At 42.8% G+C, this 13,694-nt stretch overlaps 1 protein-coding gene across 1 annotated transcript in view; it reads left to right on the forward strand.

Moving 5' to 3' along the window:
- The window catches only part of CCN3 (cellular communication network factor 3), an 18,545-nt gene extending 13,727 nt beyond the window's left edge, over positions 1-4,818 (forward strand). Inside the window, exons 4-5 of the mRNA XM_015817388.1 lie at positions 649-857; positions 4,056-4,818. Of these exons, the coding sequence (XP_015672874.1) occupies positions 649-857; positions 4,056-4,328 (482 nt within the window). The 3' untranslated portion in view covers positions 4,329-4,818. The remainder of the gene's footprint in view (positions 1-648; positions 858-4,055) is intronic.
- The last annotated feature ends 8,876 nt before the right edge of the window (positions 4,819-13,694 follow it).

Raw genomic sequence — 13,694 nt, forward strand, 5'->3', positions numbered from 1 at the left:
ATGCTTAACAATGGCAAAAAGGTCATAGCCTTGGGCATGACACATTTAATGACCACGCATTGCTTAGTGATGGAAGTTCTGCTCCCAACTGTTGTCATAAGTCAAGGAGTACCTGTATATAGTAGTTATGGACTGGGCCATGTGGAAGCAGATGGCATTTTAGATGACCTAGAACTTTACAAGCAACAGCAGATTAAATAAGACCCAGAAATAGATTGAAACTATAATGCAATTAATGTGCAGTAGGACCAGTGTAACAGGTTTCTTGGTGTGGCTGAATTTGTTTGGAGTTTTTTGGCAACAGTTTACATTCTTTAGTAGCCTCCACTCAGAAGATTGGGAGTTCAATCCTAGGCAGCAACAGATGTTTCTCTATTAGGGCACGAAGAGAAAATATCTGCTCTGAACTCCGCATAGGCATCAGGAAGGGTATCCAGCCTGTAAACACTCACTCCATTCAGTCATCCCAATTCCACCCCAATCAAAGGAATTACAAGGTCGTTTTAAAAAAAAGTCTTTAGTAGCCTGCAGGACATGATTTGAGCCATGCACTGATAGCCAAGTTTATCCTTTCCAGTTTGGGGCTAATATCTTAATCTTTTATTGTGTGGGCAACTGAGCAGTTCATTGTGGTAATCTTGCCTTCAGGATTCAGACAGGAAGCTACCTTGGGGGCTGAAGGTTCTGACTCAAGTTCTAACTGCATTGAGCAGACAACGGAATGGAGTGCATGTTCCACCAGCTGCGGCATGGGAGCCTCCACCAGAGTCACCAACAAGAACCCCATGTGTGAGATGGTGAAAGAGATGAGGCTGTGTGAAGTGCGTCCCTGTGAAAAGAGTCCACTACCTGATAAGGTATGGCTTGCAATTCATTCACGTGATGGTGCTAACCTGTACTAATTTGAAAGAGAAGAGCACGTAGAATCTTGGCTTGGAGATAAAGGTTGAGTTGGTTGTCAGTTTCCTTATTTCAGTTATTTCTTCCAACCTACTTGTGAGAGTCCTGAGTGTCTTGGGTTGGGCCACTGTGGGAAATACCAATGATGGACTAGATCAGGGGTATCCAAACTTGGTAACTTTAAGACTTGTCGACAACATGGCTGGCTGAAGAATTCTGGGAGTTGAAGTCCACAAGTCTAAAGTTGCCATGTTTGGAGACTCATGGACTAGATGTATCTCAGCCTGATCCAGCAGGTCATATAGTATGCATTTATTTCCAGAAACGGCTTCTGAAATGGAGTTGTCATTGTGACAGTGTAGGTTTTGGTAGTCTCCTATCACACATTAAACACAAGTGTAACAGAAGCAATGGGGCTGTTGCAGAACTAGCCAATGTGTCAAAAGATGGTCTATGATCTCTCAAGCCATTTGTTAATTCTCTAATTCTACTCACAAAACTGATTCAATGTGGACAATGAAGAGCATTCCTTTAGCCAGAACTCATATATATTATGAGTGCAATATGGAATCTGATGCTGTATGAACCTATCAGAAGACTGGCAAAGTTTGCAGAGTAGCAAAGACTGCAATTCTCATAATTCCTAGTTAACATAATAATCAAAAAATCCCAGGAACTGCATCCCACCGCCTCAATCCAGAGCCTCAATCCAGAGCCTCAGAAGGGTTTTAAAAGACTGCAATGAAATAACGGATGCAGTTCCTGGGATTTTTTGAATTATGAGAGGAATTATGAGAATTGCAGTCCCAGTAAAACCAGAAAATACAAGCTGAGCAAGATTCCCTTAGTGGGAGCCCAGTACAAAATAACCTTATGAGAATTTATGCTTGTGACCGATCTCTTTGGCAGCCATCTAATATGTAGATGCTACCATCAGTAACAGCAGGACCCAAATAGTAGCTTAGAGTGCTACTAGATGGTCAAAGAAGGCCATCTAGGCAGTGTCTTAGATGGAATAATAGAGTAACAGAGTTGGAAGGGATCTTGGAGGTCTTCTAGTCCAACCCCCTGCTCAACCAGAAAACCCTATACCATTTCAAATAAATGGTTGTCCAATCTTTTCTTAAAAACCTCCAGTGATGGAGCACCCACAACTTCTGGAGACAAGCTGTTCTACTGACTAAATGTTCTCACTCTCAGGAAATTTCTCCTTAGTTCTAGGTTGTTTGATTAGTTTCCCTCCATTGCTTCTTGTCCTGCCTTCAGGTCCTTTGGAGAATAGGTTGACCCCCTCTTCTTTGTGGCAGCCCCTTAGATACTGGAACACTGCTAACATGTCACCCTTTGCCCTTCTTTTCATTAAATTTGCTCTTGACACTGAAGCAGCAATAGATGTACTACTGGAAGTGCAAACCATAAAATAATATGGTCATCTTTTAACTTTCAGTTTAGAGAGTTGAATCCACCTATACCCAAAGTTTCCGTGTTTCTTTAACAAATAATGTGCTAGTGTGGTTAATAGTTGGGATCTGCCTCCAAAGATATTTTCAAGATTTTGAGCCATGTCAAACTTTATGCTTCAGACTTCCTAATGCAGTGTTTCTCAACCTTGACAATTTTAAGGCATGTGGACTTCAACTCCCAGAATTCCACAGCCAGCAATGCTGGCTGTGGAATTCTGGGAGTTGAAGTCCACATGCCTTAAAATTGTCAAGGTTGAGAAACACTGTGACCTAATGTACTATAAGACTATTCTGGGAATGTTTTCTCTAAGAAAGGAAGAGACGTTTGGGGCACTAATGAACATTTATTCCCTTTTATGGCAGAACAGTTGGAGTTGTGTGTTGTTGTTGTTTTTTGCCCCAGAGAGAAGAACGTAGTGCCCCAAAGTTAAATGTTCACAGGCTCAAAGAAAGCTGCCTGTTTTCCTTGCAATAACCGTGGTTGCCATGATGAGCATCTCTGTTTTGCATGTTTCTATGTAACAGGCAAAATTTAAGTAGTTTTTTTTTTTTTTATCCTGTCGCCATCATCCAATCCTGCCAGTTTTGAAATTTAAACCAAGTGTTTCTCTGGGCTTCCTGGATCTGAGGCCTATCCTTTTTGAGGTTAGAAAGCGTATGAAGATTGCTAGGGCTATGTGAAGCCTCTGCTTGGAGATTCACTTGAAAGATGGTTCTGCAAAGCCCAAGTGGAATTGCAGTTCAGAAAAGGTTTTTGTGCAAGCTCCAAAGTCTTCTCTATCAAATATGCCTGACTAACTCCCTACACCAAGTGGCTAGCCTTGTGATCAAGGATCTTAGACCGTGCTGTGTTGATATCACTGAAAAGCAATTTGAGATAAACATGCTATGGTGATACCTTAAAGCAGTGATGGCAAACCTTTTAGAGACCGAGTGCCCAAAACTGGCCCCCTACCCCCACTCCTCCTCCCGCCCTGCCTGCTCCGCCCCTGCCTGCCCCGCCCACCCGCAGGGCTATGCACCGCCTCCATGGCCCGCCGCAGCAGATCGCCCGGGCAGCCCTGCAGCGCCATGTCAGCCACGCCCTCCATCCACACCCCACAGCATTACAGGGCGTGCACCCTGGTGCCCGGCTATGTCCTTGGCTGCGCTGCTCTGTGCGGGCTGTGCCCGGGGGCGATTCTCCTCCAGGGGGGCTGCTGGTGAGGGGGCCGTGGGGGGGAGGCGGGGCTTGGGCGACGGCGCGCGTGCCCACAGAGAGGGCTCCGAGTGCCTCCTCTGGCACGCGTGCCAGGTTCACCACCACTGCCTTAAAGTGAAGCATAAGAAATAAGGTTCATCTTAACTCACGATTTACAGCCTGTAGGCACCTATTTGTAAAAAAAAGAAAGAAACATGTACATAAGAAAAGGGATGTTTTCCACTAATTCCTCACTTTTTTCTGCAGTTTCAATATAACTGAAATTACCAGACTTGCCCAAGGGGAAGGTCTTCTATGCAAAACTTTTCTGCATAGATCTCTTATTTTACATCCTTGCCCACACACTCAGATTTTCATCACAACCCAAAAAGCATTACAAGTGGCCTCCAGCTATTGAAAGGATGCCCGTTCCATCCTAATGTAATCACAGCTATGTTGCATTAACTTGAATGTGGTTGTCCATCTAATTCATGTTCTGCGGTTTCTCGTAGAAGGGGAAAAAATGTCTCCGAACTATAAAGCCTCCCACAGCTGTCCATCTGGAGTACCAGAACTGCACCAGCATCCATATGTATAAACCCCGTTACTGTGGCATCTGCAACGATGGACGGTGCTGCACTCCACACACGACAAAAACAATCCAGGTGGAATTCCGTTGTCCTCAAGGCAACACCATCCAGCATCCTCTGATGTCCATTACTAGTTGTGTGTGTCACAAGAACTGTCCTCAGAATAGCAACGCTTTTGTTCGAAAGCTCAGTTGAATGAGCCACTCAGAAATCACCAGACTGGTCTTCTGATGCTTTAGTAACATGTATCTTCTCTTTTGGGGGAGGGAGGAAGGATCAGATGCTTTGATTCCCGATCCTGTCTATCCTTTGATTTCTAGATAAGGCATTTCAGTTCCTGTGGAATTTCTTTTGAAACCCTGCTTGCTTCAAACGTCGTTTTGCGCCATTAAAATATTGTCACTTGGGGTGTATAGAACTTTTATCTCTTAGCAGCTTCTTCTTTCTTGGCTACCTGTGCTAGCTTGCTGTAAGTCACATTTCTGCATTGTTCTCCTGGAGCAATTGTTTGAACTTGACGAGCAAGATGCTTGTATTCTAGTATGATTTACTGTCATGATATTTATTACAGCGAGGAATGGGCACATCAAGAGTTGAAATCCTCTCTACCAGCAAGAAAAGTGTTATTTGGGTCAGCCACAAAAACAATTCCTACTGAGTGCTCATTTTTCTTCCACAAATTAAAATATTCTTCTCTATTTTTGTCTCTTCTTTTGCCAATCTTTTCCTGAAGTTTGTGTTTTCTTCTTTTGTCTCATCTTGGCTCCAGCAGATGCTAAGTCTTGATTTGGGCAAATGGTCCCAAAGGTGGCCTCCCCAACCTGGTGCCTACAGATGCATAGACTTCCCCCCCCCCAAATGCACAAATATGGCAACATCCCTGTTGGGGGACATGTCTTCAGCAACTGGGAATGTTTTTATCACCACTTGTAGACTTTAAGGCCTCTGGTGGGTAATCCTATACATTTATTTAATTCCTCCTCAGAATTCACCAATATTTTTTCTCTAGAGGGATATAAATTGTTCAACAGCAATACATAATGCCCAGGATGAAAGCCCTCTTGAATTTGTTTGGGTGAATATTAAAGGAAAAAGAAATGACATTGCTATAGGTGTATACTATAGGTCACATCAAGCAGAGGAAATAGATAGTTTGTGAAGTTGTGCAGCAAACACACCACTGTAGTAATGGAGGACTTTAACTATCCGGACTAGTTAAAGCAGTGGTTCTCAACCTTTTTAATGCCGCGACCCCAACCGGTCGTAAGTCAAGGACTAAACCGGTCGTAAGTCGAGGACTAAACCGGTCGTAAGTCGAGGACTACCCAACCGGTCGTAAGTTGAGGACTTTCCCTGCCCGGGAGCGCCGCACATGCGTGGTTCCGCCCCCTGCGCCGGCCGAGGTGTAGTTGGCAAGCGGCAGAGACGGAGCAGGCCGACCACCAGCTGGCCCAGCTCAAGGGAAGTAAGGCACCCGCCGGAAAAGGGGAAAAAAATGGCGGACAAAAAAAATGGCGGACAGCCTTGCTTGGTGACCCCCGTGAAATGGTCAATCGACCCCAAATGGGGTCCCGACCCACAGGTTGAGAACCACTGAGTTAAAATCTTCCAATATTTATGGGGTAGTTGCAGAGAAGAGGTTGACTTATTCTCCAAAGCACCTGAGAGCAGGATAAGAAGTAATAGGTGGAAGTCCATTAAAAAGAGATCCTACTTGGAATTAAGGAGAAATTTCCTGGCAGCAAGAGCAATTAACAAATGGAACAGCTTACCTCTCAAAGTTGTAGGTGCTCCATCACTGGAGGTTTTCAAAAAAAGGTTGGACATCTATTTGTCCAGTATGATGTAAGGCAGGGGTCTGAGGAATAATGGGAGTTGAAGTCCACAAGTCATAAAAGGGCCAAGTTTGAAGACCCCTGGTGTAAGGTCTCCTACTTTGGGCAGGAGATTGGACTAGAAGTTCTCCAAGATCCCTTCCAGCACTTTGGTTCTAAGTTTTCTTTAAATACTGCACTGAATTATACATCTTTTAAAGACACTACAGAGACAACATACTGACCTTGCCTTGTACAAATATGAAGATAAAGCTGTAAATATGGAGACCGCCATGAGGTCATTGGAAGTTTAAGTTTTATAAACCCCATCCAAGATATTTCACTTGTTTTGGAATGTCGACACTCAATTTTCTACTTAGACTTAGTATTCAATTTGTGTACAGTATATCACAGACCAGCTGGCTTTTGTGCTAAGGAAGAAAGCAAACACCGTAAATAACTCAAGAAGGCCTGTTCTTTATAGAAACAGCAAATGTAAATAGAAAGCATACATTGTATAACCCCTTTCTCTCCCCCCCCTGTGAATGTTGGTATTACTAAAGAAAATATCTCGACATAAGATATAAAGCAACCGGCAGGAGAACGTTTCACCATTCTTGCACTATAAAACAGGTTGAGACAATATTTTATTTCGGATTGTATGTTGCAAATAAAGTTAGGAATGAATCCTGTAATTGTGTTATTAAATCCAGTATATTCTGCCTAATGGTCTACAAACTTTTCTGGTAGTGGCAAGTGTGATTATGCAACTTTGCAAAGAAATTTAAAATGTTCCGAATCCTGCGAGTTATATGCAGCCAAATCCCACAATTTCATATTTAGATGAAAAATAGCATATTTTTGAAAACTATATGTATGTATGTATGTATGTATACACATATTTTGCTTTTTTTTATTTTGGAGGAGAGTGACTGCCATCTACTGGTGATGCACCTGCATTGTTGCTGATCCTTGATCTAGAGACGATCAAGGAAAAAAGGCAAGGAGAAATTGCACCAAAGGCCTTTAACAAATATGTGCCTGCTGCATAATCCTTGTCCTTTGAGTGACATCCTTTAATCGTACACCAAATGGACTGAGCCAAAATAAAGAAGCAGGCAGAGCCTGATCAGAAACTATCCATACCGAATCAATTTAACATGATTACTTGCCGTATGTTGAATAATTTTCCTTTTAATCACAAAAGGAAAGGTCAATTTTTAATGAGTCTCGGCTGGTATTTTGAGCTTTGGCATCTTTCCCACTAGTTCTTGAGTCATTATGAGCCATTTCATCTAATCCATGCTAGCATTTATAGCTGGGAAGTCTCCTTTATCTCAGCAGATGGCAGCACCTGACAGATCTTACCCAGATTTGAAAAAGTAGGGTCAGACCTGTCTACGGAGATTCTCAGTCATCCAGGACGTGGTTGTCTCAAAGGCGCTTTTGCAAAAGGCAACTGGGCTATGTTTTTTTCTTGAAGAAGACATTTTGCTTCTCATCCAAGAAGCTTCTTCATTTTGGACTGGATGGTTAGTGGATAGAAGGATTATATTTCTTTGAAATCATCTGCTTGTTAGCACTCTCTCTGAGAGCCATTGAGGCCACTTGGGGGTTATCTGTGCCCTCAGGATCACCTGAATAGTTCAAATGGGTGAGGAACCTTCTTGGAACTGCTGAAAGACTGTGTTGTAAATAAGAGATATATGGTGTCCTGTTCCTCCCCCTCTGTTGAGAGAGGGCTGTTGAATTTTAACACACATGGCCTCTTTTACCTCTCTTTCAAACCAGTAATCCTCTCTATCCAGTCAGACCTGCTTAATGCTGGGATGGGAAGTTTAGAAATAGATCCCACCAGGTTGCTCCAACTGAATGCAACCCCTATAGTTATTTTGAGTTTTACTCCAGCCAGCCTGACCAAGGACAAAAGTGAAAATGATAAACTCATAACTTTTGGAGGCGTGAGTGAATTTGCTCTCCACAATCTAGTTAAGTCTACCGTGATTTTGGTCATGGTTTTTACAGACCAGGAGAAAGGAAGATTAGCCCAAAGGAACTTTTATTTTAGGCACTGAGTGGTTTTGTAACAGCTCCCTCTTTTCAGTCTTGGTTTTAATTTTAAATAGAAAACTTGACACTTAGAATCCTACACGCAATCTGCTATATTAAGATTTTGTAGCCAAGATTATGAACATGGTGCCTCTGGGGCGCCAGGGCACCTGTAGATAGTTTCCTTGATGTTCACAGCTTCTTGTTCCACTGAATGTTGTTGTTCATGTTTTCTTTTTAGATGCTTGTTTCATAAAATAGATTTAAATAGGGGAGCTATCTTATGTGCAAGGCAGAATGTTTCTCTGTCCGAGAACACCTAAGTGTAGCTATTCATTGTTCCATCTTTGACTTTTTCTAAACGCTTGAATTTGCTTGCAAATATATGTTAGGTTGTTCTGCAGAAGGAACACAAGCACATCACAAGCATTGCAGGTCACTTCTGCAGAGCCCTATCTTTTCAGCTCTGCTTTTGTTTCTTAAGGTACCATCATTAAGACTTCTGTTTATTTTTCTTCTCTCAGTCTCAGGTCAGTCAGGTACTGGGAAAACTCTTACCAAACGACCCTGCTAAATTCCCACTTGTGTTGGCTATTTTTCTTACTCAGTGATACTGTTCCTGGCTGCCTTATGTTGTTCCTACTCTGATTACTTAGGAAGAAGTAACAGAAAAAGAGAGTTGGAAGGGACCTTGGAGGTCTTCTAGTTCAACCCCCTGCTCAGGCAAGAAATACCATTTCAGACAAATGGCAGTCCAGTCTCTTAAAAACTTCCATTGTTGAAGCATTCACAACTTCTGGAGGCAGGTTGTTCCACTGATTAATTATTCTAAATGTCAGGAAATTTCTCCTTGGTTCTAGGTTGCTTTTCTCCTTGATTGCTTCCATCCATTGCTTCTTGGCCTACCTTCAGGTGCTTTGGAGAATAGGTTATACCCCCCCCCCGCCCTTCTTTACGGATATTGGAACACCACTATCATGTCACCCTAGTCCTTCTTAGGCACTCAACACTGTGTACCATTTAGGTTTGTACAAAACTGTTACAAAGCCTAAGTAGGCATTCAACCTTGGTTGTCAATCTGTAGTTAGCTCAAAGAGATTACCTTTTCAGATATGAGCACACAACCTCATGGAACACATTCATTGTCCTTTTCCGTTTTTTTTCCTTCCCTTTATGAACACACTGCTGCTACTTTCTTTGCTGATTGTTCAATGAAACTGGACCCTCTACATGCAAACCAGGTATTTGGCTAATCAGATTTTCCCCGAGATTTGCCTGTGCCAAAACTGAGAAATACAGTTGCGGATTAGGAGTAGTAGTTGCAGAGTGCTATTCTTCTTTAATGCAAGATTGACCAGTCTTTTGCTAGCAGAGGACTGTGCATAGACTTCTTTTTCTGACCACAGATTGCACATGGGTAGATTTGAGATGCAAAAATAGGTAAGGCTGGATCATTCTCAATAGCTATGATGGTGTTAGGTGGCCAAAGGGAATCTAAGTGGACACTTTTGTCTAGAAACAGTGGCAAAGTATGTTGCTCAGATTCAGTGAGTGGGAAGCCTTTATAGAGGATTACAGAATATAATCCTGTATGCTGACTTACAACAGTAATGGAGCCTGCCCATTATGGTCATAAGTCACGGTGGTCATAAACATTTTATGACCCTTTTTGCCATGGTGGTTAAGCAAACCAATGTTTCCTATGGTTTTTGCCAAAAATTGGAAGTAAATGCTGGTTTTTGTAAAATAAATCTCACAAAACAGTTATATGACCATGGGATCCTGCAAATGGCCATAAATGCAGGTGCTTGCTGAGTGTTTGAAATGTGATCATGTGACTTCAGGGAAGTATTGGAACTTCAGAAGTAGCTCCTAAGTACCCATGGAGAGGTAGTCATAACTTTGAACAGTCACTAAGCCACCAGTCGTAAGTCAAGGACTACCTATGCTCTCTAGTTTTCTCTCTTGAGTGCATCTCAGAGGGCTTTGGATCCAAATGTTTCCCAAATAAAAAGATTCTTTCGAAGTTCTTTTGAAGGGTTTCATCTATCGGAACCATGACAACTATAATGCAAAAGGAAAGATGTCCTTCATTTACTACTTTCCTAATTTAAATTAATCCCAACAAGTACAAGAGTGACACTGTGAGTCTCCAGGAGAAAGGGGGAGAAAAGTAGGCAATATCTTCAGCATGAATCTCTCCCCAACTACTAACCCTTAGCAAGGATCGAGCAGCTTTAAGTGTCGCATTAACTTTAATGGGTGGCGTTCTTAAGGCAGCTCTGTCTCTTTATAGACAGAAGCCTGGAGACATTTGGGCTGCTTTAATGAGCAACAGTAAGATGTTGGGCTCATGGACCTTCCACAGCACTTCTTCCAAATCATTTGCAAAGCACGCGGGCTCTGCAATAAAGCTGAAGCTTCTCTCCTATTAAAAATTACAATTTGATAGCAACTTTTGCAGGTCCCTGAGCACTGCACACAGGTGATGTAGGATTTCAGGTTGTAAACGTGTGTTAGACAGCAAAAAAAACAAACAAACCCTGTTTAATGATTAATTGGCAAATGTCCCATATATTCCATGAAATATGGAACCTAGTATCCGAAAACTCATGCAGCAGAAATTGGAAGGAACTATCTATCTGACTGTTTCAAGAAGATTAATCGCTCCAGAACTGGCCTCACTATCTCATTTTGTCTAAATGGAAACAGCAATCTAGTTCTGCCGAAGTCTCCAGGCAGCTCTTTCATCTTAAATCCCACTGTACCACTTCTTTCCTCTCTTCCCTCTGCCTTCAGTTTCTTCTGAACGATCGATTAATAAATTCAACGTACCACCTGTGAACAGTTAGGTGAATAAGAAGAAAGCCATTGTCCAGCCAGCCGAGCCAAACTGCAGCAACCTACCCATTATTTTTCCAGATGGCCCACGTACAAAAGACACATAATTGATGTCTGTTCCGCGAAAGGAAAGCCGGAGACTTAACTTCTGAAGATCAAAAGCTGTTTTCAGACCTAGGCAGGCTGCTTCTGGAAAATCCATCAACATTATTTTTAGAGCCGGTTTAGACAGGGTAGTGGGTGAGCAAGCGACTGGAGGCTGTGCCAAGAACACGCAGACAGAAGGGCTTTGAAAGCTGGAATCTTTCTTTAAAGTGGAGCATAGCTGCTGCTGGCACCCGCGAGCACTTCCAGTCCTATTTGTGAGAATTACCCTCTCTGGAACAGTGGCCAGCCAAGTCATCTCCTTTAATAAACCTTAAGACAGTCTGTTGGACCTCCTCAGGAATTGAGAATATTTGCACTAGCAACCTATAAAATAATGGAAGAAGCTGATAATATAACTGAAGACTTCTCTCATTAGGGATAGGCCGTGCTGCCTCTAGAACAGGGATAGGCAACCTTGGCTCTTTTATGACTCGTGGACTTCAACTCCCAGAATTCCTGAGCCAGCATGGCTCAGCTTGGAAACCTCTCCCTTTCCCCTCAGCATGGCTGGCTCAGGAATTCTGGGAGTTGAAGTCCACAAATCATAAAAGAGCCAAGGTTGCCTACCCCTGGTCTAGAAGCAGGAGCCATATGTTCTCAAAAAGCCATTGCTGGGACTATTATAACTTTTTCCCAAGAAATAAAATTGCAACTCTGCAACTCTAAATTTCATAAGCTTAGGTTTCGGTTTAGATTTGAAGAAAGACAAGGCCTGGCAAGAGATTTCAGTGGAGGTAGGAGAACAAGCTGAATATATAAAATATTTATTCATGCATTTAGGACAGTGGTGGCGAACCTATGGCACGGGTGCCAGAGGCGGCACTCAGAGCCCTCTCTGTGGGCACGCACACCGTCGCCCCAGTCCTAGGCCTTCAGCTGGGTTTTATAAAACTTTTTTGCTTTAGGCCTCCGCTGCCGTGTGCAAAAAAAAAGGTTCAATCAATCAATTTCAACTTCTCAAGGGAAAAAGATCTTGCAAAGTTGGAATTGATTGAACTTTTTAGTCCCACCCAGTCTGCTGTTACCACTGCAGCCACGCCCACCCAATGGGCCACACCCACCCAATGGGCCACACCCACCCAGCACCCGACGATGCATAAGTGGGTTTTGGGTTGCACTCGGTCTCTAAAAGGTTCGCCATCACTGATTTAGGACATGCACACCTGACTACTGAGGTGCATTAAAGATGTGGGACTGCCCTTGAAGATGGGGTAAGCTACAACTGGTGCTTGTATGGGTGCTCAAAAACTGGGGANGTCCAGTCTCTTAAAAACTTCCAGTGTTGGAGCATTCACAACTTCTGGAGGCAGGTTGTTCCACTGATTAATTATTCTAAATGTCAGGAAATTTCTCCTTAGTTCTAGGTTGCTTTTCTCCTTGATTGCTTCCATCCGTTGCTTCTTGGCCTACCTTCAGGTGCTTTGGAGAATAGCTTAACACCCCCCCCCCCGCCCTTCTTTACGGATATTGGAACACCACTATCATGTCACCCTAGTCCTTTTTAGGCACTCAACACTGTGTACCATTTAGGTTTGTACAAAACTGTTACAAAGCCTAAGTAGGCATTCAACCTTGGTTGTCAATCTGTAGTTAGCTCAAAGAGATTACCTTTTCAGATATGAGCACACAACCTCATGGAACACATTCATTGTCCTTCCCTTTATGAACACACTGCTGTTACTTTCTTTGCTGATTGTTCAGTGAAACTGGGACCCTCTACATGCAAACCAGGTATTTGGCTAATCAGATTTTCCCCGAGATTTGCCTGTGCCAAAACTGAGAAATATAATTGCGGATTAGGAGTAGTAGTTGTGGAGTGCTATTCTTCTTTAATGCAAGATTGACCAGTCTTTTGCTAGCAGAGGACTGTGCATAGACTTCTTTTTCTGACCACAGATTGCACATGGGTAGATTTGAGATGCAAAAGTAGGTAAGGCTGGATCATTCTCAATAGCTATGATGGTGTTAGGTGGCCAACAGGAATCTAAGTGGACACTTTTGTCTAGAAACAGTGGCAAAGTATGTTGCTCAGATTCAGTGAGTGGGAAGCCTTTATAGAGGATTACAGAATGTAGGTAGTCCTTGACTTACAACAGTAATGGAGCCTGCCCATTATGGTCATAAGTCACGGTGGTCATAAAGCAGGTCACCCACATTTTATGACCCTTTTTGCCATGGTGGTTAAGCAAACCAATGTTTCCTATGGTTTTTGCCAAAAACTGGAAGTAAATGCTGGTTTTTGAAAAATAAATCTCACGAAACACAGTTATATGACCACGGGATCCTGCAAATGGCCAAATGTGGTCATGTGACTTCAGGGAAATATTGGAACTTCAGAAGTGGCTCCTAAGTACCCATGGAGAGGTAGTCATAACTTTGAACAGTCACTAAGCCACCAGTCGTAAGTCAAGGACTACCTATGCTCTCTAGTTTTCTCTCTTGAGTGCATCTCAGAGGGCTTTGGATCCAAATGTTTCCCAAATAAAAAGATTCTTTCAAAGTTCTTTTGAAGGGTTTCATCTATCGGAACCATGACAGCTATAATGCAGAGGGAAAGATGTCCTTCATTTACTACTTTCCTAATTTAAATTAATCCCAACAAGTACAAGAGTGACACTGTGAGTCTCCAGGAGAAAGGGGGAGAAAAGTAGGCAATATCTTCAGCATGAATCTCTCCCCAACTACTAACCCTTAGCAAGGATCGAGCAGC

The sequence above is a fragment of the Protobothrops mucrosquamatus genome, unplaced genomic scaffold, assembly GCF_001527695.2.
Source record: "Protobothrops mucrosquamatus isolate PMUCROS unplaced genomic scaffold, P.Mucros_1.0 scaffold583, whole genome shotgun sequence".
Taxonomy (NCBI): domain Eukaryota; kingdom Metazoa; phylum Chordata; class Lepidosauria; order Squamata; family Viperidae; genus Protobothrops; species Protobothrops mucrosquamatus.